The sequence below is a fragment of the Panthera tigris genome, chromosome D4, assembly GCF_018350195.1.
Source record: "Panthera tigris isolate Pti1 chromosome D4, P.tigris_Pti1_mat1.1, whole genome shotgun sequence".
Lineage (NCBI taxonomy): Eukaryota > Metazoa > Chordata > Mammalia > Carnivora > Felidae > Panthera > Panthera tigris.
This window is the reverse complement of record NC_056672.1, coordinates 6360232-6386691: the sequence shown is the minus strand read 5'-3', so window position 1 is coordinate 6386691 and position 26460 is coordinate 6360232. Positions and strand designations below refer to the sequence as shown.

Below are 26460 nucleotides of genomic sequence, written 5' to 3'. Positions count from 1 at the left end.
TTTTGCTAAGTTATCTATTAAAATTTTTTTAAGTTATTATATGTGTTTAAAATGATAAAGATTATGTCATTTTAAGTTAACAGTATTAAAAAGGCAATAACCCAATTTAATTACCATTAATTTAAAAGGCAAAAATATTTTTTGGAATAAAAAGTTATTATTAACACAAACTATAACAATTCAAGGAATATTTTGTTACACACCAAATGAAAAACCCAAACACAAAATAATGATTTCTCATATTTTAATAATCAGTGGGGTGACAGAACCATCAGTGAATGTGTCAGGAATACATGTGAACACTGGATGAAATACACAATACTTTCATCTCAGCATAAAGCAGTAAGCTCTTTCCTGGTACAACCTACGTTACAACACCTGTCACTGTATCTTATATAGTTTGATCTCTTTATTCGAGAATGTGCATCTAACCTTGATCTTCCTAATTGTGAAAGACTTTGGTCTTCAGCTTCATTTTGTCTACCAAGAATACTTTTCTCCACTTCTTCCAAGTTAAGATTAGAATCCTTCAATGAAGGTTGTAGTTCTCTGAATGATGGCTCCCTCTCAGACAGTGTTGCCTTCAGCTCTTGTGGCAAATCAGGAACGTATTCCAACATCCCATTCAAGGCTTCTGCACCACTGGTGATGGAGGAGGACACGATTTCTAAATTAAAAAAAAAAAAAAAGGAGGGGGTAGAGAAAAATACTCAAGGAACATCAGAAAAAAAAAATTTTGCAGAGACATGAAAGAACGTATTGTCTTAATAGAATTAAACATCAAAACAGAGTTAACAAGTATCCTGATTAAACAATTTAGCGGATTATAGTTGGGCAGCTTAAATTACTACAGCATTACTAAGATTCTGCTTTACTCCACAGACCTCGTGTCTGTCTTTCTTCATGTCCCCTTAATGCTTTCATCATAGTCTTTGACTCCTGACATTTCTGAAGTCATCTTGGTCATCGAAGAAAACACTCAGTTTGACTCCAGATTAATTTTTCTTACCTGACTAATTTTTTTCTGTTACTAACTTCTGACTTAATTCTAACTTAATCCTCTCAAACCTTCCATGGTGGCAGATTACTGCCTCAGGATAAAGTTAAAAAGGCAGAATTTTCAGCTCCTCTGATCTAAAAGGAGATATTGGTCTCTGACATCCCTCATACATCTATTTAACAATTTCTTTTCTCCAGAGTATTTACTCCAAATCAGTAGTATTTTACATTTACTAGAGAAATGGGCTAAAAGAACAGTGACCAAAATACCAGTGACTTTAAGAAGAGATTGGTATCTGTTGTGCTGCGTGTACTAACTAATGTACTTTGTATGACTTTTGTTCCAGTGTTGTGGATCACGCAAGTTCTGCATGTTAAGGGAGTCTGTTCTTAAACACATCCCAGGATGGGCAAATAAGAAGGTTGGAACTTGGACTGGGAACCTGCAGGAACTAGCTGATGTCTTCCTTTTTTTTAATTTTTATTTTTAAAAAATGTTTATTTATTTTTGAGAGAGAGCACGCGAGCGAGCGAGTGGAGGAGGGGCAGAGAGAGAGGGAGACACAGAATCCGAAGCAGGCTCCAGGCTCCGAGCGGTCAGCACAGAGCCCGACACGGGGCTCAAACTCATGAACTGTGAGATCATGACCTGAGCCGAAGTCGGACACTTAACCGACTGAGCCACCCGGGAGCCCCTGGTATCTTTCTTCTTAGATCAGTTGAACCTGCATTGACTGTTTCCATGTCTCTGGCACTGCCAGGTAAGAGATATAATAAAAAGGAAACATATTTCCTGCTCTCAAAAAACTCTCGGTCATGTAGACTCTCTCCTAACCTTACATATTCCATGTACACAACTTTGAGAGTTTTAGCACCAGAAACATTAGAAACACAGATGGAAGTTTAAATTATAGTATAAACCTGTATCAGTTCTTGCTGTTCTTCATGGACAGCCAACTGTCCTTTTCAGCTTACTAATAAAGTGTGGCTCTTGAAACAGTGGAAACAATGAAGCCAAGATATATAAATCTAAACAATGGACTGTAGATTTCTGGGTAACCATTGATGACTATTGATCAGAGGAAATCACACCCCCTCACCCAGGCAGGCATGAATGCTCTGGGGCTGGCCCCTTTCCTGTGAGTTCTTTAGCAAGGGTCTCCATGCTCTCCTTTCAGCCAGTAACAAACTTCAATAGTTGGGAGTTTTCAAGTGAAAGAAAACAAACTCTAGTATTTTATCTTTCCTTCTAATGCTCGTTCTCATTCATGTTCTAAACCTGACAGATGAGAATTTGTACCATTTCTTTGGTAGTCAGAAGTTTTTGCATTTTCCTTCAGTAAGATACCCCAAGTTTAATTCAATCTCCCCATAAAACTGTCCTTGCTCAAACTTAAACCTTCTCTAGTTGGGGCCTTATTGAATGCAGAGAAAAACTAATAGTAACTTTAGTAACTTTCCATATACTTAATGCCAGTTAATGAATTAGGCAAAACAATTGTAGTTTCTGCTGTGTTTATTCATAGGCTGTGTTTTTGGGCATTCTTTTTCACATCTTGACTATTGTGAGCAATGCATGTGGGAGTGGTAACATCTCTTCAAAATTTGGATTTCATTTGTTTTAGATGAATATGCCGAAGTGGAGTTGCTGGATCATATGGGAATTCTTTTGTGTTGTTGTTTTTTGAGGCATCTCCCCAGTGTTTCCCACAGTGCTTGCACCATTTTGCTTTGCTTTCCCACCAGCAGTATACAAAGGTACTAGTATTTCCACATCCTCAACAATTCTTGTCTTTTTTTTTGATAATAGCTATCCTGACAGCTGTGAAGTGATACCATTGTTGTTTTGATCTCCATCTCCCTGATGATAGTGATATAGAGCTTTTTTCTTATAACTGTTGGCCCTTGTATGTCTCCTGTGCCAAAAATGTCTGTTCATGTCTTCAGTCCATTTTGTAATTGGATTATTACCTTTTTTGCTATTGAGCTGTAGGAGTTCCTTATATATGTCGGAAATTAAACCCTTCCAGATATATGATTTGCAAATACTTTCTCCTAATCCATAAACTACCTTTTTACTCTGATTATTTCCTTTGCTCTGAAGAAGCTTTTTAGTATGATGTAGTTCCACTTGTCTACTTTTGCCTGATTGCACTCATTTATTAAAATTATTTTTTAAACTTATTTTGAAACATTTTCCAATCAACAGCTTTACCTTCTCAAGTGTAAATAAAAGATAATATTCTAATCAACCTGAATTCATATAAACATCTCTCTCTCTTTTTTTACTGCTTATTTATTTTTGAGAGAGAGAGAGAGAGACAGAGCACAAGCAGGAGAGGGACAGAGAGAGAGGGGGACACGGAATCTGAAGCAGGCTCCAGGCTCTGAGCTGTCAGCACAGAGCCTGATATGGGGTTCGAACTCACAAACAGCAAGATCATGACCTGAGCCAAAGTCAGATGCCTAACCAACTGAGCCACCCAGGGGCCCTCTTAATTACTGTGTTTTGAACTAAAATTACTAACATAGACCTCTTTTAGTTAAAAATATCTCTTATTTTTTAAAGGGGTGCAATGAGTGTTATTTCTGCATACACTCTGGTAAAAAAAAAAATGGCTAGCTAACAATAATACAAAACAAAAACTAACAATAGAGGTTTTATAAGCTCATGAATCACAAGTTATTTTGATTGATATGTACTTCCAAAATGATTCTTACCTAGTAATTTAAGCATTTTTCTTGATCTTCACTTGCAGGCAATATTTTGTTAGTTTATTTCCAGTTAAATTATGTACTGGGTAGCAGTGAAGACAGTCCTTTTAAAAAACTTTAAAATCGCAATACTCTGCTACAGAAACAGAAATTTGGCCAAATAGCTATATTTAAATGTGCTCAGAAAATCGTGTTTAAGTAACAATTTGGAAACAACCTAAATGTCCACTAAGAATGGTTAAATATATATAGTAGATTTGTGACATAAAATACTATAAAAATTTTTTAAATTCACCAAGGTGGGTCTCAAACATACAACTCCAAGATAAGAGTCACATGCTCTACCCACTGAGCCAGGCAGGTGCCCATACATTTCTCATTAACAGTGCCTGTCAGTTTCTCATTTAATGTAGATGTTTTCATTTTCTCATTAAATTCACGTATTTTTTCAGAGTCTTTAGTATCTGTGTTTTTTATTTTTTTATTGTATTTATGTGTATGTTTCAGTCTTTAATATGAGCATATTATTTACTGAGAAAAAGTGAATTAACAAAGGAAACACAATGCAGTCTGGTCTTGCCGACTTTGAATGAGTAAATTTCTAAACTCTGTAGTGTAGAATATAAGCATTAGGTAAAAACTTGCATTAAATAAATCAGTCTCTGACCAACAGTATAGAAAAATAAAGTAAATAGCTTTATAATCGTACTTTAAATCCCATAAAAGAGAAGTAAACGTGCTTAGTGTGCACAATGATTTTACGTGAAGGTCACTTAAATATAGGATATATTATGTAGCCTATAAAATATAGTTGTGATTTATCATAAATTGCATACATGTTTTAAACATAAAACACTATTCATAATTGAGCTTGCCTTTTCTGAATTTAATATAACCCATTACACTGATTAGATGTGAAAGTTTGTATTGCTACTTAAACTTAGGTTCCATTTTATCTCTCTAAATAGTATTACTAACAAAGTTGTTTTTTTTTTGTTTTTTTTTTGTTTTTTTTTTGTTTTAAACCATTCCAGATTTGAGCTGTACTCAATTCTGAGGGGTCAGGTTTTCTCCTGTAGGGGATCAGGCCTTTTTCTTTCTCTTCAATCCCTTCTCTCGCAAATGAACTTCAAGGCCCATTGCAAAGAGGGTGGGAGGCTAGGCTCTCCCCTTCAATGAAATTTACAAATAAAAATAAAATTAAAAGAGATTTTCGATGGTGTGGGCCACAGTCCAGATTTTTTGCAAAGGAGGAGAGTTGTTAAGAAAACCCTTCATATTTACCACTCCAGGATCCTAGCAGTGGTCTCCGAGTTCGGTCCCATGCACTTTGGCACTCAAACCAGCGCACACGACCGTCTGCTCTGTGCCCTGCGGACTTGACTGTGGTGTCCAACCCAGGTGCGCCCCCACCTCCAGCGGGTCTTTGGGCGACAGAACCACCTCTGTGGCTCCCCCTCGTCCCCATCCCGATCATCCTGACTGCCAGGAGTTGAAGGGCACCAAGTGCCTCTCAGGAAAGGCCTCTGCTGTGCCCGATGCTTTCACTTCCTCTGGTGAGATCCCGGGTGCGACCTCACTAGAAAAGCACATTGCAAGAGAAAATTCCAAACTTTTAGGCATCAGCAACCTCGGAGTCAGGGCTAAGCGCGGGAAGCCGGCGCGGTCTGGAGCCGCCCAGCGCGGGTGCGCCTCCGAACACAGCCAATGGGAAGTGGGGAGCGGCGGGGGGCCGGAGCGCTCACCTGGGAGTGCGGCGGGTGCCTGCCGAGGTTCCCGGTGTTGCTGACTCTTTCTTCCGAAGGACGATGAGCCGCAGATCCGGATTTGTAGTCGGACAAACTCCCGGCCGCATGCCTTTAACACTTCCTCCTGCTGGGCTGGGATCTCTCTGGCACGTAGGCTCAGTAGCAGCCAGACTCCCAGCAGGTGGGATAAGAACAGGCGCAGCATCTTGGACCAGAAAGCTGCTGCCCTGGGCGTTTGCTTTCCGCTAGAGCCTGCAGCCGCTGACGCCTACCGGTCTCTGCCTGTGTTCCAATGCTGGACTTTGGGGCTGCTTTCCTGGCCAGGTTCAACCAAGCTTTTATAACCCTTGGGTGACCACTTAGACCTGAGTCAGTGGTCCAAGCCCCACCCTTTTCCCCACCCACCTCCTTGGACTTCCCCCTTTCACTCCTCCCAAACCCCCACCCCCTATCCCACCCCACCCGCCCTCCGTTCACCCTCCCCAACTTTCCTCCGCTTGCCCATCTTTCTGTTCTTGGATCTTTTGCAGCTGTATATATTTTTCTTTTCTTACCTTTAAAGTATTTCACATACTTTAGCTAAAGTTAGTGAAGATTTAAACTTTTCTTTATCATAAAGTTATGCATGGCCCTTACACTAAATTATATCAAGAAAAATAAAATTGAAATCACCTATATTCTCATAGTTCAGAGTTTTCCAGCATGACCATTTGTTGTATAACCTAATCTAAATAAGTTCATTAGAATAGTGTCTGGTATATCAGTCATTAAAAATACAATGAATGAATGGATAAATTACTAACAAAAGAGATATCTGATGACTTTTTTAAAAATCCTGGTTAAAAACATTAAAATTATCAATGCATCACTTTAAATTTGTATGATATCTTAAGTTTACAGTGCACTTTCTCTACTGACTTTCCTTGACTCTTCTGGGAGATAGTCTAATTGTAACCAGTTACTTGAATATTTTAATTTCAGATTGTATTGTTTCTATATCCCTAGAGACTGGAGAACACACACACACACACACACACACACACACACACACACACAGAAACAAAAAAATGCCACAATTCTAGAAAGAATATTTTGATAATATAGGTTACAGCACAGAAATCATGTCTATTTTTTTACTGTATTTTATGTTTACTGTATTTAGTGAGCTTCTAATTTAACAGTTTGAGATAATATGCTCATTAAATAATCTTTCTAGATGGACAGTAACTTTTAAGTGTAAATGGGTTCTTTTTTTCAATAATTTATTTCCTTGTGTTCATAATGTATTCAGATTACCTCAGTTCCACCAGGTAAACTAGAGACATGGGGGAAGTTAGGGTAGCTTTGGGTTAAAGTAATAACAATCAGTTACAGATACAGCTATGGGATAGAATATTTCTCATTTCTAGGTTGCTGCTAATTTCAACAGGACCCACTTGGCATTGATCAAATGCTAAGCATTGTGTAATGAAACACACACACACACACACACACACACACACACACACACACCAGCCCTGACCAAAGCTATGAGATGGTCAGAGGTAGTGCTTTTACATGGGTTTTTGCTAAAACAAGCAGTTTGGGAGAGGCTTCTCAAAACTGAGGTTTGAAGGTTTTTTTGTGGGTTCACAATCATTGCAAAAAATAATCCATTTGCAAGGCTGCCCTCCAAAGTAATTGCTTGTGTAAAATGTAAATTTCTGGGGGGGAGGGTAGCTTTGGAGGGGGTGGAGTGCATTAAAAATGTAGTAGGTGACTGATACCAGCTTCCTGTGACCATCTCAGATGACCTCAAGGAACAATTAAATACAGGAAGAGCCAGAAAACCAGTTAAGCAAAGGCATGCAAGCAAAATTTTTAAACAATCAGATATGATAGAAACATGTATAAAGATGACCTAAGGGTCTTTCACATGTCTCTGTGGAAGTCAAAAAACCTTAATTGTTACAACCATAACAAATTCTACCTTGTGACTTGTCTTTGTCCTTGTGACTTGGAGAACTGCTTGCAAGCACGCACACCCTTTCTTCTTTTGCATGTAGAGTCCCCTGTATCTAATAAACTTGGGGCAGTTCCACAGAGTAATCTGAAAACCTGTATCCTTGGCTCTCATCTTCAGTAAAACAACAGATAAAAGGATTTACTAGCCTGCTTTGAGGCTGGTTTTCTTTCAGTCATCAGGGGCATTTTTACTTTATCTGTGTCGTCTTGTAGAGTCCTTGCAGTTATCCAGTGAAAGGGCCATTCTCCCGTTTTACAGGGAGAGGAAGCAAGTTGAGAGTAGTCATGTAACTTGTACAAGTTTGTCTAGCGCACATGCCAGATGGGGGCTTACTCTACTGTTAAGAGTAACAGACAACAGTGGGATTCACAGGCTTTGTAGGCATGGCTAAAAGGCATTTCTTTCATGTTGTTAAAAAACAAGAAAGCCCAAAGAAACCTTTCAAAAGAGAAAAATCAAATGTATGCCATACACACATCTGGTAAGTGCTGGAGCTGGATTCCTGCCCATGTCTTCTGGATTCCAAAGCCCCCTTTCTCTGGTTCTCCTGCAGCCAGCTTCAGTTGGAGTTAATCTGCGTGGTGAAGGTTAATAGATACTCATGAATGCCTTTAATTGTAGGTACAAAGCGGTAAGCGGAACTATAGATCGATTCTTGAGGTTGTTGAGTTGTAGAAATGGTTTCCAGATGTCTCTTGTAGGTAACAGGGTCCATGTGACACAGTTCTGGTCAGTACAGTCATACGCAAGCAGTGGAAGTTTCTGGCAAAGGCTTTGCTTTTCTGATCCAGACACTAAGCCTTTTTTTGTTCCTTTCTTGTCCTAAAGTGGACATTGAGATCCAGAGGTGCAGCGGCCATCTTGGGACCATGAGTTTCAGCAGCAGAAGGAGGAAGGCTTGCATGCTAAGCATAGCTGACCAGAAAGGGAAGAGCCTGCTACCCTCATTCACATCTAAACGAGTGATTCCCTAGGCTTATGTTTAAAGCCACTGTTACAGGGTCTTCTGTTATTCACAGAGAACACAATCCTAATTGATAAGTATATGTGTAAGCAGAGTACATTTTTATATGAGAAACAAATGAAGATTGCATTCATTAGTTTCTCATGAGGGTTTTAGGCACATATTAGTAGCACTTGAGATAGATATTTTAAAGACTGAAGTAATCATTTGAGTGCTTTTACAAGATGGCTTACCACAGATTATCTTTGTACCTCTTAAAAGCCAGTCATCTAATAAGAAGCAGTGACTGTAGATTCTGGGAGCAGGAGACCTGCCTCCAGGGATTTTGTGGAAGAGGTGGTAAGGGACTTGGGCCAGGGCAGTTTCTGTGGAATTGCCTTTTGTGTCTGGGACCGCATCTTTGTCCTATCAAGGCTGTAAATTTCCCGGGTGCTGCCCTTGTTCTCTGGGTTGGATCTCCGTGTCACAGAACTTTGTTCCAGGTGGCAGACAACCTCTGAAGTTCTACAGCCCCTTCTTGAATTCCCTTGCTCATGGTCTCCTGCCTGCACTCCATCCAGTTGGGATCAGCCTGTGGTTCTAAGAGAAACTCAGTTTTTTAAAGACATGAGATTCTGCTCTTTTATATTTCACCATTAATCTTTTTCTACCAGTTTTCTATCTTGTAGCAAATTCTCATTGTTTTCTCTGATGTGTCAGTAGCAAACCATCCCCCTCATTTCCCGTGATAATAAGTAGTGCATCAGATCTGGTTTTGTATGTTTCTTCCATCATTTCATTGGGATCTGTGGAAGAAGGAGAGGTAAACCTTTGTATTTTTTCAAGAGTAGTGATCAGAAATCAGTGCTGACTCTGTGTCTCATAGACATCCTTGGACTACTCTAGATATTTATGCTTTCACTTCAGGTTATGCTGCTTTATCAAGAAGACTGAAACAAAAACTGAAGGGAAATTAGGATCTTCAGAAAGTTCTCTTATCAGCAAAACTTTGGGAAATCTCTAAATTTTTCTAAGAGATTAGAAGAGATAAATAACTTCAATATTTTCTTATTTCTACTCAAACAACAATGCATGTGCTAAGCGAATGTTGAGAAAGAATTATGCCACTCTTTGTATACTTCATACTTCTTGTGAACAGGGACCTTAGGTTTGTTCACTGATGATACATGTTTGTCATATAGTAGACACTCAATAATAGGTCTCCAAATATGCTAGTTTTATTGATCCCCATAAATATTAATATATTGGGGCAAAAAATTAAGACCCAACTTTGTATGCTGCCTTGACACCTGGTGAAACGGAGAGACTTAAATGGCCTAACCACAAGTTCCCCACCACACTCTGCTCCCACAGTGGAGTCTGGCTTTCCTAGCCAAACAACTCTCCTCAAGAGAACCAGGCCCAGTTCTTACACATCCCTCAGTAGTAGGTTTCATTTTCCTGCCAGCTCATGGCAGTACTCAAAGAAGCCAATCACATCCTCTCGTAGTAACTACAGTTTTATCTCACCCTCTTGCTACTACAAGGCCTGCCTCATGTGGCCCCCGGCTGTTCACTGTGTTCTGAGTGCAGCTCCCATTTCGCCTTGTGTGGCTTGCAGTGTCCTCCTACACTGAGCCGTGAGTATATGTGACTAATAAACTGACAGTCTCAGCTGTCCGGTGTTGGGCGTTGAATGTTGTATGTGGCCATCCTTGTAACTTTGGGGCAGAATTTCCTCCCTCACCAATGGGGTGAATAGGGGGTAATTAAAACATTTGGATCATGAACAAGGTGGCCCATTCATGACCAAGGACACCTAGTCAGCTTTAACTAACTCCTCTTGGCTAACTGACTGGTTCCATCATGATATGGCAAAGGCCCCCTCAGACAGAACCGCCAGTTGCTGCATGCTTGTGTTTTGGACACACTTTTTGTCTTTGTCAATATTGCCGTCTCTTCCAACCCTAAAATGCTCTTGTCCCCCAGATAAGAATTGTTGTTAACTTACAATATACCACAGCTTAACATGTTGTTGGGTTTGGCCTGTGTTTTGTCTGGCAGGTGGTCTCTGAGCATCCCACCTGTAAAGGCAGAGAAAACTAACTTTAACTAATTATCTCTTGAGGCCCACTTACCAAGGGTCCAGCTACAACAGTGTGGTCACCGCATCCTGGTGACCATCACTGACAGCTTAGGGGCAGCCATGTGGATATTGTGACTGTGCACCCCTGGGACAGGCTCAGAGTTGGTTTTCTGTGAGTTTTGTGGAAAAGGAGGAGACCAGCATCCTGGGGAGAATTAAGCATGGCACCCCAGTTGCAGGCCTGTGGCCAGGTGCTAATGAGAAAAGAAAAGGTGAAGCAGCATTTGGTACCAGCTCCTGCCAAAATACCAGAGGAGTAAGTAAGTCAACACCCTCCTAATGCAAAATCCCAAGCCAGCATACCTGGGTTTTGCTTAGCGTTGCTGATTGCTAGCATGCCAAAGGGCTAATCTGACAATCACGGAACTTGATGGCTTCCATCTGAGCCATAGACCAAAGACCTTATTGTATGTGGACCTTGACCCTAGGGAGATTAACTGACATTCCCTGGAGGAGAAGATGGTTACCTAAGAGGGTGGCCGGCTGCCGGTCTTTTGAACTTTTCCCATAACCACTCAGAAGGTCTGCACTATGGGTGATTGGATCAAGACTGAAAAGCTATGACTTTTTGCAGTTAGAAATATGAAAATTTTAAATACTGAGAACAAACTGAGGGTTGATGAGGGGTGTAGGGGAGAGGGGAAAATGGGTGATAGGCATTAAGGAGGGCACTTTTTGGGATGAGCACTGGGTGTCGTATGTAAGCGATGAATCATGGGAATCTACTCCCAAAGCCAAGAGCACACTGTGTACACAGTATGTTAGCTAACTTGACAACAAATTGTATTTTTTAGAAAATAGATGAAAACTTTTGAGAGAAATTGTACAGAGAGAGAGAGATGCAGAAAAGAAAGCCAATAGGTGGCTTGTGATTCACATATCCAATAGCAGACAGCACAGCAGGATCCTTAAATACCTCTTCTGCTGCTGCTGCTGCTTCTTATGCTGTTGTCACAACAAAGATCCTGATCCTCGGGGTTACAAGGAAAGACACCTGTGGCATCCCTGTGGCACAGCAAAGGAGTTCATTTAAACTTCTTTAAACCCTATAAAGCAAACATTGCCATGGGGGTGACCACTGAGCCTGATGATACTTGAGACTCTGGGGGAAGATATTTATAAATAAGCATGGGGTAGAGAGGACACCCCCTGACACCAGATTATATTTAGTAGCCAACCAAAAAAGGGAGAGGGAGAAAGAAAGAGAAGGAAGGAATGAATGAACAAACAAACAAATGAACCTGGCTATAGGGGAAGGGGAAGGAAAAAAAAAAAGAAAAACTGAGGCCCACAGTTAGACCCAATTGGAAGTCTAAAATTTATTAAAATGATGTAAATGGCAAAGAGATAAAAGCATATTTATTGGCTCTTAAACTTCTACAGCACAGGTTCTGAGTTAATTTTAACATCTTCTGAAATGTACCGATTGGTACCAAATGGACATAATACTGGACTCAAATTACTGGTACACCTGGGGATCCCACTACATATTAATATGGTACCCCCTATAATCCTCAGAGGTTACTACATATGAAATGGAGAACAAATAGGTATGTCTCACTTTAACCATTGGAACTGTTGCCTTGCCTAAGTTACCCAATTGCCCTAAAATAGATCTTAGTGAGCATAGATGCTCTGACCCAATAACTGGTAAATTAAAGTCTTGGGGCGCTTGGGTGGCTCAGTCTGTTAAGCGTCCAACTTTGGCTCAGGTCATGATCTCACGGTTCAGGAGTTTGAGCCCCGCATTGGGCTCCGCACTGACAGCTCAGAGCCTAGAGCCTGCTTTGGATTCTGCATCTCCCTGTCTCTCTACCCCTCCCCTGCTCTCTCTCTCTCAAAAATAAAGAAGCATTAAAAGACATGCATTTTCAATGTGATCCTTCCCATCCTTCTTTGGGATAGCATGATTTTGAAAGAAGGAAAGAAAGAATGAAAGAATGAAAGAAAGAAAGAAAGGAGGGAGGGGAGTGGAGGGGAAGGGAGGGGAGGGGAGGGGGGTTTTGGTACTTACAAACTGGCTTGATAGAATGGGACCCCATTGACTCATCTGTACATTTTTACAAACTCCTGGGCAGTTGTGTAAGACTTACCCCAGGGCACCCCTTTTCCCCATTACCCTTAATCTAGCATCTTTTCTTCATTAAGATGACTGATCCTTCAGATTAGCCAATGGTCCGTGGCTCCCACTCCCAATCTGGACCTTTAATCCAGCCCAAAGTTTCCCTAGTATTTCAACACATTAGAATCACCTGGGGTCCTTTAAGAAACAGTAATATTATGTTGCATGCTAAAACAATTGAATTAGTGTATCCCGGTGCGGGAACTAGGCATCAGTATTTTTAAGCTCACTAGTTGTCTCCAGTGTGCTGAATAGTTGACAAACTACCATGTAGCCACTGCCCAAAGACTCTGATGAAACATTTTAGGAATAATGCTATTTAAGTTGTTACTTATGCAATCCTGAAGAAATTAATAAAGTTAGAATTCCTAAATATACCAGTCTTGAGCTTAAGTGGGTTACGCAATACTTTAAATGTATTGTAAAGAACTGTCAGTATTATAAGGATATGCTAATATGGTGGAAAACAGATATGTATGTATGCTAAGGGGAATATGTTTCCTAATTTGTCTGAGGTTCCAGCCAGTGTTTTATAGAAACACAGTAATTATTCTACTTTGATCTTTTAACAATGGAACATGTGAAAAATTAATACAAAGGTGTTCAGTCATGACTATTAAGCCCAAATAATCATACTTTATTCCTTCCAACTTGATTTTCAGTGTTAACCTTGTATTTTGCAAGGACATCACATGTCACTTATATTTGAAGAGATTAACAAGTTATATTTTATATTTACTTGTATCTGGCTCAATATACCAACCTTGAAACAGCTCAGAATAATCTTTACTAACTATTCTCGAACAATTCTGAAGCACATATTAGCATGCGAGAGAGAACATATTAAAGCTTTAGAAATACATATAATTCTGTTGATATTTAAGGAGTATTATTTTTATGGAAACAATGTTGAACAGAATTGCAAATTGCCCTTCTTATATAGTGAAGTTTGTGAGGGTTGATGGGGGGTGGGAGGGTGGGGAGGGTGGGTGATGGGTATTGAGGAGGGCACCTTTTGGGATGAGCACTGGGTGTTGTATGGAAACCAATTTGACAATAAATTTCATATATAAAAAAAAAGGAAAGGACAGTCCTGAAAAGGAATTTCATCCTGGCCACAAGAGTATTTGGCAAAAATATTAATATACTCTACCACATCAGTGATTATTAAAATTTTAGTTCATGTAAAAAAAAAATAAATAAAGTGAAGTTTGTTTAATTCTACTTTTTTTTTCTTGGTTAATATTGACTGATAGATGTGATTCTTTTTTTTTTTTTTTTTTTTTTTGAAAAGTAAGGGTGATGCCCAAAAGCATTTGACAAAAGGAATCATTCTGAACTAAGCTGACTAGTGGAGAAGAAAACTGATGAAAAATCTAGGGCAAGTTCTATGCCTCTGTATTATTGTGAGCTCTCTTCATCTATGATTCAGTGGTTTCTAACAAGTGACTGACTGATTTTTGATGAGGGTGCTTTTCCTGCTGTTTGGTGTGTGTAGAATATCTGCTCATTTAATTACAATGAATGAAGAGACCTTCTTCGTATCTTCTTTCTTGCTTCCAGAGAATGAATGAATCTGACCCAGTAATCAGCTGTTTTGAATACATAGGACCACTTCCCTAGAAGGCACAGTTTTCTCTGAAAACCCTGTTTTCCTGCTTTCAGGTTTTCTTGTCTATAGGTCCAGATAACTCAGATAATTCTGGATTTTCTACAGCCCTGGTTTCAGTTTTATTCTTTTCAATAAATATCATTTGTTTAATGCATAACTAAATGTTATTTGAATTTTTATTCCTTTTTTTAATGAAGTGTCATCTAAATGCACCTATCAAATATAGCCCCCGACCAAATCACTTTCTCTAGTTTTATTTCTCAAATATGTTCATTGTGTCCATAGAAAATGAATAGTCAGTTCTCTGACAAATAGGGTATACAGTCAATTGATAAACAGAGAAGGGCTTGCAGTCAGCTGTATGCTTGTCCTTTGTCAATTAGAACTCATCAAGTTATAGACTAGAGTGAAAACAGCAACAGACATGGAATACGCGTTGGACATAGGACAGTAGTATTAGGAAATATTGAATGCCTATTATCTGCCAAATACTTTGTCTGCATTATCTCATTTTATCACTCTCAGCAACCTCTGAGCTGAGTAATATTAGTATCACCAAACTAAAATTGAGTGATAGAAGAACAGAAGTTCAGTTACATGTTCAGGTCTGGTGAGCACTGGAGTGAAGGGTTCAAACTGAGACTCAGTCTGCAAAGCTTGGACTGTTAACACTTGGATACTGACTACAGTTTCCTGAGAAACTTTGTAAACATGATTTCGTTTTGCCCACTCAACAATCAGGTTACACCCAATAGTGGAAATGTTGTAATATAAGCTAAGTACCTTTTAAATTGACATTTTATGCTCCTAGCATCACTGGCTATCTTTTAGTAGTCATCTGTTAATTTTGTATACCTGGAAAGCTAAACAGTAATGGTTATTCATCACTGTTAAGGGCAAAAATATACATTTACAACAAAGATAAAAGAGAGTCTAGGGACATCTGGGTGGCCCAGTCGGTCCAAGCGTCCTACTCTTGATTTCAGCTCGGGTCATGATCTCATGGTTCATGAATTTGAGCCCTGTGTTGGGCTCTTCGCTGACAGTGTGGAGCCTGCTTGGGATTCTCTCTCTCCCCACCTCTCTCTCTGCTCCGCCCTCACTCTCTTTCTCTCTCAAAATAAAGAAATACACTTAAAAAAAAAAGAGAGTCTAAATGATTGAACTGTCAATTCAAGGCAATGGTTCTCAGCTAAGGATAATTTGGAGACATCTTTGATGGTCCAACCAAGATAGAGGAGGTTTGCTATTGACGACTAGTGGGCAGAGCCCAGGAATGCTGGTAAACATCCTACAAAGATGGAACAGCCCCCTACCACAAAGAGTTATCTGGCCCCAAATGTAGTGAGGTTAAGAATCCCTGGACTAAGGCAACAGAACAGTCTCATTTATAACTAAAATTATATGCTATTAAAAATTACTGTTAGAATTATTCAAGCAATTATAAATGCTGAAATGGTGGTTGCTTTAATAAATTTATGAGGCTAATGGTCTGGCATATTGAACGTAACAGTATATTTTGGTGAGTTATAAAATATATTGCTTTAATGCTGGTGTTTAGACTCAAGTTCTCAATTAATTGGCAGAGTAGTAGACATGTAAATATTTCAGGAGCCAATACACTTCTCCAAAGTGTCTACACCTCATATAGAAACTGGTTGATGGCCCAGGACTCAGTCCTATTCTATTGAGGACGGGGTTCCATGGTTACCAGGGGTTTTGTTCCTTGGTTGCTTTGGCCTTAGAATTCTACTCTCTGCTCACTGACATTGCCAAAACAACTCACTGGGATACTTTTCTCCAATAAACACAAATACTCTTTAGTGAAAACCTCTCTATCCAAATTCTAAATAAAAGGATCTAGCCTAGGGGTGCCTGGGTGGCTCAGTCAGTTGAGCACCTGACTGTTGCTTTTGGCTCAGGTCATGATTTCACCGTTATGAGATCGAGCCCTACATAGGGCTCTGCACTGACAGTGCAGAGCCTGCTTGATGTTCTCTCTCTCCCTCTCTCTGCCTGTCCCCCACTCATACCCATGCTCTCTGTCTCTCTCAAAATATTCAAAACAAAGGATCTAGCCGATAAAATCAACATCATTAACATAAAATCTAAAAGTAATTTTGTTTCAAAAATTCTGAATATATAAATTAAATGACAGATGTTAAAATTCAGTTCTTTCATTCTTCTTCCCTTCTCTTTCTGAATAATTCCATGCTAAAGCCATCAGGAAGGGCAGAGCAAAGGAGGTGTCCAGTGGTGGCTCAGAGGAGTGAAGGAGGCCATCCACACTGGGGGCAGCAAGGAAGGGAAGGTGGCCTAGTGAGAGGTGTGTGGGCCTGACTGGCTAAGGATGGCTTCTGCCCAGTGGGGCAGGTGAGTGGGGTGAGTGGGTGAGGAGCACATCTGTCTATGTGATGAGTGGCCCAACACATGTGGTCGGAGCTCAAGCAGGGTAAAGAGGGGGATCTGTGATGGAAGGCTTCCCAGCTCAGGATATCGACAAACAGACTGAGAAGTGCAAAAAGAAAATGAGGTGATCTCTTAGGAATACTGATGGAAAATTACTAACAACCAGGAATTTCTGTGCCCAGTCAAGGCATCAATCAAGCATCAGAAAAGAACTGTTAAGGGACACCTGGGTGGCTCAGTCAGTTAAGCATCTGACTTCGGCTCGGGTCATGATCTCACAGCTTGTGAGTTTGAGCCCCGCATTGGGCTCTGTGCTGACAGCTCGGAGCCTGGAGCCTGCTTCAGATTCTGTATCTCCTTGTCTCTCTCTGCCCCTCCCCTGCTCATACTCTGTCTCTCTCTCTCTCAAAAAATAAATAAACGTTAAAAAAATTTGAAAAAAAGAACTGTTAAGTTTAGATACGTAAGGTCTTAACAGGTTTCCTCCATTTACCCTTTCTCGGAAAGCTATAGGAGGATGAGTTCCAGCAAATGAAGGAGCACAACACAGGGTATAGGAAACAAAAGATGCAACACAGGAATAAGGAGAAGAGAACCCCTACCATAGGTGAAGGGAGAGCTGAGTACCAGGTGTAGAGGGAAAACAGTCCAGGTGGGAGCAGGTCAGGAGTCTGCAAGTTTGTTCAAGAAGGAGATACTGATAGACTAACTGATGTGAATGGACGTCTTGGGAGAAACTGACAAAGAGTTCATGGCCACAGAAGTGATAAATATATCGAACATTAAGCACAGGAAACAACTAGACTTACTAATTCCAGAAAAGCAGGATGCCAAACAAGAGAGAGAACGTAGTATATTTTACTACGTGGCACAGTTTTGCTAAGTGTTCGTCATCATCACAATGTAAGCCCTGAACATTGATCTAACAAAACGATCACATAAGAGTATTGGAAAGACGGGTCAATCATTGGGAAGGGTGCAAGTGTGTGGTATCGAGACGGTATAAGGTGGGAGAGGTGAGACGGTATAAGGTGGGAGAGGTGAAAGCAATTCCTCATGATTTGTATGATGTGTCAAGAAATTATATTTTTAAAAAGTTGGGAACATTAGGAGATAGCTACACTGGAACGTTACTTAGAGATGTAAAGTTAAAGTTACACTGTTGGTATTAAAATATGAATTAAAATATGAATATGCCATTTCAGTTTAAGTTGATCTGACTTCCAATTTGTAGCACCTGCATCTCCTGCCTCCAGGTTTTCTGGCCTCCAGCGCCCACTTTGCCAAAACACCCTAAGTGCTGGAAAGATAATGGACTGGGAACAGCCCTCCACCAATGAACTCAAAAGTAGGTTTTTATACCCCAGCTCTTGCATTTCTGGGGTCAGATAACTCTGGGTGAAGGGGTTATTCTGAACCATTTCTCAGAGTTCCCCAGCAGGGTTAAGTTGCCCACAGAGGTAACTTCCTGGGTAAGATTTCATTTACTAGCTTTTTTCTCTGTCACATCTTACTCCACCAATTCCCCACCAGAGTTTCTGGGATTATGTGCCCAAGTAAATGACTTGCTCAAGGCACTATTGCAAAATTTGCTTCAGGGAGATCCTATACTGAGACAGCTAAAAGAGATAAAAGTGATTATCTCTGAGGAAAAAGAAATGGGAGGGAGAATGGAATGTCTTATCCATCACCCATGAGGCTATTTGAATTTTTTCTTTTCCTAAAACAATCCTAGTAGGAAATTGATGTCTCTGCTTGAATTGCTGAAGAGAACTTACTAAAGTTAGAAGTTGAACAGAACCCCCTTTACCTGCCTACTTAGATTTTCAGGCTGTTTCAGAGATGGCAGCCTTGTCCTAAGCTTCCAGATCAGACAAGGAAACTGGCTGGAAGATCAGTCCGGTACTCTGTCCGTAGTCCATGGTTATTGAATTCAGAGACATAACCATCCATAGGCTCAAACTCTATTCAAAACCCAAGTGTCTTTTTGTTGTTTCTAGTTTGAAATAGGTAGCATTAGTTGGAAGCCTTTCAAAAGTTTTAGATCCTTGAAGAGGAAAAGAAAGCATTCCAGAGGCCAACTTTTCTCTGGAGTAATTTAAGAAGATGTGAACTTGTCGAGTATTTTAACCTATATTGGGTCCCTAGCAAGCTCGCTCTCTTTTCAAAATCACCTTGGTGAATAGAATTCACCAAGTAGTTCTATCTTCTACTCAAGTCACATCTTCATCAGCAGTAAATTAATGGTGTGGGGATGGTATGAAGAGAAGGAAAAAAAACACCTGTATTCCTCAAATCCCAATCGTATTATCCTGACATTCTGACAGCTTTTCACAGACCTCCCTTAACACATTTCAATGTATACTAGTATCTCTGATCCATTGACTTTCACATGTATTCAACAACTGTTTCCTTCTAGTTTTTTGAAACCTTCACCAAACCCGAATCCCAGATTGCCAATCCTTTCTAGGACATGAATTCATTGTGGACACATCCTGAACTCTGTTCTTCTAACACCAAATGAAATTCTAATACCAACTCAGGGTCAGTGTCTGCCTATCCCTCACATCCAGGCAGAGCAGAAAACATCCACAGAGTGCTGCTAGCCATAATGGAAGTCCTCCAAGAAAAAAATAAATAAACTGAGGTTAGCAATCCATCATTCAATCCTGTGACACCTGTGGACAGAAAAATTTGAACCAGAAATGTCATCTAAACCTGAGACTTAGCAGCACCATTGAGTCTTTATCAGTGACCTAGGTTTCCAGTTACCTTTATCAGCAGTCATGATGAATTTGTCCTGCCCAGCCACATTTCTTACTGTCTTCCAAGTGGCCAGAGGAACAAGTTAGCACAGCAAAATAAACTGGGCTGCAAGAGAATCCCACAGGTGACTTTGGTCCCTGAGGGGCTCAACTCCCCCTACCAGTGGCTCCCCTGGCAGCCATTTTTGTGCTGTTTACTATGAGGGGCATTTGAGTCAGCTTTATCCCTTCATGAAGACTACTCATTTTTTTTGGCCTTCTTATTTTCTAGGCCTTTCTCACTTTCTCTCCCCCGCCCCTAGTCAGTCTGGGCTTCCTGGTGCACCTGCAGGCCAAGCACTGCTCCAGTCTTCATAAATTCCAAAGTTACCAGTAGAAAAATCATCAGAGATGCTAAGTAGTCATCCCTGAATACTAGAATCTACTTTCTGCAAATTGTACAGTTGGTAGAATGCAGGTATTCCTGAAATCCCCTGTAGGCATCCACAAGGCCAAACCTAAGGAATATTTCCAACCCTCTTGCAGAACAAACACACTCCAAGGCCAAGAGATAGTGTGATCCCTGGCTAGTGGACTTTATTTAATAATATTTTCCCAGCAAGAGTTTGTTCCTTTCCCAGAACAGTGGAGCAGAAACACTATCTAGGTTCTGGCTAGTGTCTCTAGAATATAACCTTTGACCATGCGTGTATTAAATTGTCAAAGTCTATAAAATATATTATGAATTTCAGATTGCTTACATTCAGATTACATTGGTTGTAGATTATTCTTTGTAATTTGAGTCTGCTCCCTCCTCATCTTCTTCTAAACCCTGCCCTTCTTTTTTTTTTTAAATTTTTTAAAAGATGTTTATTTGTTCTTGAGACAGACAGAGCATGAACAGGGAAGGGGCAGAGAGAGAGGGAGACACAGAATCCGAAACAGGCTCCAGGCTCCGAGCTGTCAGCACAGAGCCCGACGCAGGGTCTGAACCCACGAACCATGAGATCATGACCTAAGCCAAAGTTGGATGCTTAACCAACTGAGCCATCCAGGTACCCTAAACCCTGCCCTTCTAATCCCCTCTTCTAAGGCTCTGAGACTGAGTATCTATGATATTATAGAAGCATATTTTTGATTTTGACTTTCATTGTCACTGTTCTTTCAGAGTCAGGGAGAATCCTGCCAGGAATTCAAAACACCAACATTTTAGTACAAACTACCATTACCAGATGTGGAATTTTAGGTAAATCACAAAAAGCCTCCATTTTCTTGAGAAAATGTGAAAATGGGAGCTTATAGTAGACCATTTCCAAGGGTCTTCTCTTTTTAACATCTGGACAATAACTTCAGTATTTGTCATTAAAACTGTTTTCAGTAGATTTAGGACACTTTTATAATCTTTACAAAGTGAAGTTAGGTACTGGACCATAAAGGACCCTTCAGTTTTACCCCCAAACACAAACTGAGTTGGGTATAATATCATATAAACTTAGTTTATTTGTAATTTTAGTGACTGTAATTTTAGTCCCCAGTTCTCTCATTTAAATATGAGTTAAAAACGTTCAAAATGGCTAAGTACTGTGATTTTATAAACTGTTTTTGCTATTATATTATTTTATTATTATAAAGTGATTTGATTTCCAATAAGGGTCATTCTGGTGCAGAAAATTTTGGGGCCCGTATTTATTTCCTTCCCACCACGACTTAACCTCCACGTGAAGGTGAGGGAATCTCTGCATTGCTTTGGTTAGGTCTGCAGTGTCTTGGGGGAAGATGAACAGCCACATAGGATAGGGATGAGATTTTCCCCAGCTTTGTTTCTAATCACTGAAAAGACACTGGGTGAGGTTACCCTTATTCAAATCTCTAAATCTTTGCTTATAATCAGACCTTAGTTTCTTATTTTTCTTCTAATATATTTTCTTACAACAATTTCCTTATTCTTCTTGTAATATCACAAAGATCTGTAAATATAAGCTACCTGAACAAAGACCACATCATGTTCAGTATTTAGAAATGTTAGATGTCTAGGGGTACCTGAATGGCTCAGTTGGTTGAGCGTCCAACTTTGGCTCAGGTCACAATCTCACAATTTGTGAGTTTGAGCCCTGCATCGGGCTCTCTGCTGTCAACTCAGAGCCCACTTCAGATCCTCTGTCTCCCTGTCTCTCTGCCCCTTCCCAGCTCATGCTCTCTCTCAAACATAAAAAAACATTAGAAAATTCAAAAAAAAAGAAATGTCAGATGTCTAGTTGGTAATCAGAATTTAATAATAATAATAATAATAGTAATTAATGCAAGTATTAACATAAATGGCTAACAGCTCGAGTGTCAGAGCAAAAATGTCCTTTCAATTATAAATGTTATTATATTTCATAATATAAATATTATTATGTTTAATAATAAGGGGAAAAGCATTGGATAATCAGTAATACAAAAGACAATTGGAATATATTTTAATACAGTTGAATTGCAAAGCCTTTATTTAATAGCTCTGCTTTGATTTTTGCCTCACAATAGGCACAAACAAAAATGTGAGTGTGTGTGTGTTTAGCAGAGGCTCTATTGAGTAATAATTACTAACGAACTCAGGGTTAATGCCAGGGTGAGAGGCCAATACAAATGAATGTCCTGGTGGTCCAGAGGGATCCCAGCCTGATATGTTGCACACTGACACACATCTTGTGTAAGGTCTTTAGCCAGTCAGTCTTTGCAGGACACTTAAGCCCATTCTCGGTGGGCCCTGGCTAGACCGTGTCAGGAATGTTCGGACAGAATGATTGAATTTAAGGTAAAAGAAATGCAATTCCAGATTGTGGCATGGTCTATGAACCAGTGCTAGATGTTAAGTATCCTTTAGACCACCAGTGTGCCTCCTAATCACTACTTTCCCATGTCCTCCAGGAAATCCATGCTAATGATTCAATGAAGAGAACTTACTTTCTTCTCCCTCCACAAACTCAAACTAGTTTCCCAGTTTTGCTATTCTTCTGTGTCACTTTCCTGAACCTATGCTCAAAGCCACAGCCTTAGTTCAGGCCCTGGCCAGTACTCGGGTGGACTATTGCCGTTCTTCATTGCATGGGCTCTGGGATCTTCCCCCTATAGTGACTAATTCCAGTAAAACCCAGTGCAGATATTTCATGCCCATTACTCTCAGGATGCAGATTCCTTAAACCCAAAGCCATTCCAGAGATAATCTGTGCCTCCAAGTGCATTTCTTAACACGTCCCTCACAGGAGGAACCCCCCAGCCTAGGCAAATCGAACCAGCAGCAAATCCCTGGAAGTGACATCCTGTCTTGCCTTTAATCAAGCCTCTTCTTCTGCCCAGCATGTCATTGTTCTGCACCTCCTTATCTTCATGGAGAACTTCAGTGCATCCTTTAAGACCTCACCCAACGTTCTCTACAACTATGATTCTGTCAGAACCATATGTTGATATGTGGTCAGTTGCTTGAGTATAATGACTATCGTTTATAACAATGGCTTGTGTTCCCCCTTCAGATTTCATCTCCTCCTATTCTGCTTGGCCTTTCTATTCTTTGGCCATGCCAGGTCTCAGAGGTTTTCCTCTGGCTCTTCCCTTTGCTGAGATCCTTTCCCTGTCCCCCTAGCGGCTCTTCACAGGACTGGTTAATTCACCATTCAAGTATCAGCCCAAACGTTACCTCTGTAGAGAGGCAGTTCCTACTGTCCCAGATCCATAGTCCCCCCTCCCCACATGCTCCCAATCACTCTGTTATCATCCTGTTTTATTTCTACTGGAGCATTCGTCACCATCAGAAATGGTCTTGTTTATCTCCATGTTTGTTTGTTCCTTTCCTCAGTTCTTCCACCCCTTACTAGAACACATTCCTTTGCCTGAGATGCACCAACCTTGTCTGTTCCTTCACTCATGTAACCCTAGGGCCTACAATAGTGCTTGATACAGAGTAGGTATCAGGAAATATCTTTGTAACTATTCTATTATATGTAGGGTTTGCAACTGTAGGAATGGGGCTAAATAGGGTTATCTTATGAGTATAGGTTTCCTGGTGAGTGGAAGTAAAAAGGTAGGATCCTAATCAACCTCCCCTCATTGCCACCTCTTTAGCAGCTCTGTCCTGAATCATCATTTGACTGTGTTTACCTTTTGTCTTTCACAGCTGTCTTCGCTTGGCAAGAATGTGTTAAAGGCCTAACCTTTTCAAGGCCTTTTAGAGCATATTCACTGGAGCCAAACCATTTAGGTTCAAGTCTATATATGGCTCTAGGCAAGTAATTTAAGTTCTCTGTGTCTTAGTTTCCACAGCCGTAAAATGATGCCTGCTTTATGGGATTGTTGGGATGATTACAATAATATATGCAAAAAAATAAGTGGCCATAATAAGTACAATATTCATGTTAGTCATTAACATTAGTTGTTTTCTATCATGTAGAGACAGGACAGTCGACAAATCCAAATAAAAGAAGTATTGGTGGGAGAGAAATGTGATAGGGAACATGTGTGACAGAGAAATGAGAGCAGCAGGACATTTGCTTCCAGAAATTCAAAACAACATAATTTATTAATTATACATTTAGATATTTGTAATACACACATATATAGGAAATAAGTTATTTAGAGTACCTCCATAATTTTGTGTTGAATGTTATAAATGTTATTTTAAAATCATTTAACAAAACCCATCTTGCATTTTAATATTTTAAAATAAAATCCATTATATCAAAATCTCAAGCATCTAAAAATTGTAAAAACCATGATTCAAGTCAACAATGATGTGTTTTGAGATTCGGTGGGTAAACAATTTCATTTGTCTACGAAGAATTTACTCTGTTCCCTTCTGGCTTTTTCAAGGCTTTCGAAAGTGATCATTCCTTTCGGCAGCTGCAACTTACTCTTTTCTGTTTCCAGTATGTTCTCAGCTTCACCTTAAATAAAGTACAGAAATATGCAAGGTGACAAAATGGCCATTAGTGTTTTGTGAGAAGGCCAAATTGCTATATCGCAATGACAAGCTGTAACAGTGTTGGAGGCATGCCCCTAAATCTCACATTCACATGTTTCACCCATTGTCCTTAGGGGAAGGAAACTCCCAAAGGAAGGCCATTCTTTCCTTTGGGAGGAAAGGAATTCTGAAGACTCAGAGATAAATGATATGCCATAGATTTTACTTGATAGAAGACAGCATTTTAAAATGTAAAAGAAAAAGAATACCACATGTAATACTTAATCCCTTGAAGGAAAGTCAGGATGGTAAGCCTTAGTTGTGTTTGGAGGGGTTTGGGATGGAGAAGCCAAAAAGTCTTTGCTATATTGCCCTTAATATGTAAGTGACACACATAAGAGAAAATAAAGCTTATTAAAATTCTACTTTTTCAGAAAAGCTAATCTTTTACCTGAAACCACTTATACCCAAAATAATATTAAATGTTCTTTAGTCTGTATACATACATACACACAAGAATATACATTAAAAATTTTTTTTAATGTTTTATTTTTTATATTTGAGAGAGGGAGAGAAAGCGAGACAGAGTGTGAGCAGGGGAGGGGCAGAGAGAGAGGGAGACACAGAATCTGAAGCAGGCTCCAGGCTCTGAGCTGTCAGCACAGAGCCCTAGGTGGGGCTCAAACTCACAAGCAGTGAGATCAGGACCTGAGCCGAAGTTGGACGCCTAACCAACTGAGCCACCCAGGCTTCCCAAGAATATACATTTTTATAAACAATTCCTCTTTCAAATAACAGCTAGCACTGTCTTGGGCCCAGTTGAAGACTAATTAGCAAGATTAAAAAAATTATAATCTACATTGTTGACATTCTATAAACTTTCCTTGGGAATGAAGGCAAATGTTTCCTTTAAGTACCTCTATTTTAGCACACAGTTTATTTGTACCCCAGGCCCAAGAGGGTGGGCTTACAATTTTCAAATTATAATGTTTCAACCATCGGCAAACATCTTTTTTTTTTGCCTTTGTCTTAAGTAGTAAGTAAAAATCATTATAAATTATATGTAATTAGACAAGCCTTTGATGACATACTAGATGTTTCCATGTGATAGGGCCTCACATACTGCAAATTCTCACCATGTGTTTGCAGAAAGGCTGATGATAAATTCAGTCAAACAAGGGTTGTATATATTGGGTCATCACTAGTTAACAGGGCTAAATGTTATAACCTAAACTTTCGAAGATGGCACATTTCCTGGTAGATTAGAGGAGCCCAACATGGGGCTCTAACTCACAACCGTAAGATCAAGACCTGAGCTGAGAAGAGCTGACCGAGCTGCCCATGTGCCCCTATATATATTTTTTAAACAGGAAATTCCGACAGTGTGTCTTGAAATTTTAAAATTGTATGTTCTGTGGATTCTGATGGACCTGTAATAAAATTACTTCCCAAACATACAATCACAGTGTTCTTAGAAAATAAACTTGTTCTCTATTAGTAATATGATCAAGTGAATGCTGTGTAACAGGCTTGACATTTAATAGTACATATTAATTTTTATGAGGCGCTAAGAATTCTAATGTCCATATAAACAATGAAACAATTGAACTCAAGACTAGTGAGTTTTCCCCCCCATTCTTTTTTATGGTGGTAAAATACATATAATATTTACTGTCTTAACCATGTTGAGTCTACAGTTCAGTGGTATTAAAAACATTCATAATGCTGCGCAGGCGTCCCTACCATCTATCTCCAGAGCTCCTCATCTTGCAAAATCAGACTAATGAATTCTTAAGCAGATGAGTAGCATGAAACTGAGTAGGTTATTGAAATGAGCTTTAACATTGGTACATCAGTTGTGTAGTTAGTCTCCTGCATAAAATGAGATTGCACTCCAGAATTTAATTTGTAGGTCAGTGTTTAAAATGCATTTTCCCATAGTAATAATGCAATCAAGAAATTTCTAGGCCATCAACAAAAAACTATTTAGCCCACAATATAGCTGAACTATGATATGATACCAATAATGCTTGACCCCAAGGAACATTTTTGCAGAGTTTTTGTGTGGAAAATGTATTTCCATC

The 26460-nt window shown here is 39.7% G+C and overlaps 2 protein-coding genes across 6 annotated transcripts in view; both read right to left on the bottom strand.

The window, feature by feature from the left end:
* Positions 1-227: 227 nt before the first annotated feature.
* On the bottom strand, positions 228-5799 carry RLN2 (relaxin 2). The gene is made up of 2 exons (XM_007094155.3): positions 5460-5799; positions 228-667 (listed from the first exon to the last, which is right to left on the bottom strand). The coding sequence occupies exons 1-2, from the start codon at positions 5665-5667 to the stop codon at positions 330-332; spliced, it is 546 nt and encodes a 181-aa protein (XP_007094217.1). The 5' UTR covers positions 5668-5799; the 3' UTR covers positions 228-329.
* A 911-nt stretch (positions 5800-6710) lies between these two features.
* PLGRKT (plasminogen receptor with a C-terminal lysine) overlaps positions 6711-26460 on the bottom strand; it is a 60283-nt gene continuing 40533 nt past the window's right edge. For 4 of the 5 annotated variants that reach the window (XM_042964205.1, XM_042964204.1, XM_042964202.1 and 1 more), the window contains one exon: positions 23974-24359. In XM_042964205.1, coding sequence (XP_042820139.1) covers positions 24238-24359 — 122 coding nt within the window. In that variant the 3' untranslated portion in view covers positions 23974-24237. Of the gene's footprint in view, positions 9217-10421; positions 10495-23973; positions 24360-26460 lie in introns of those variants that run through there. The other variant, XM_042964207.1, reaches the window with a different exon arrangement.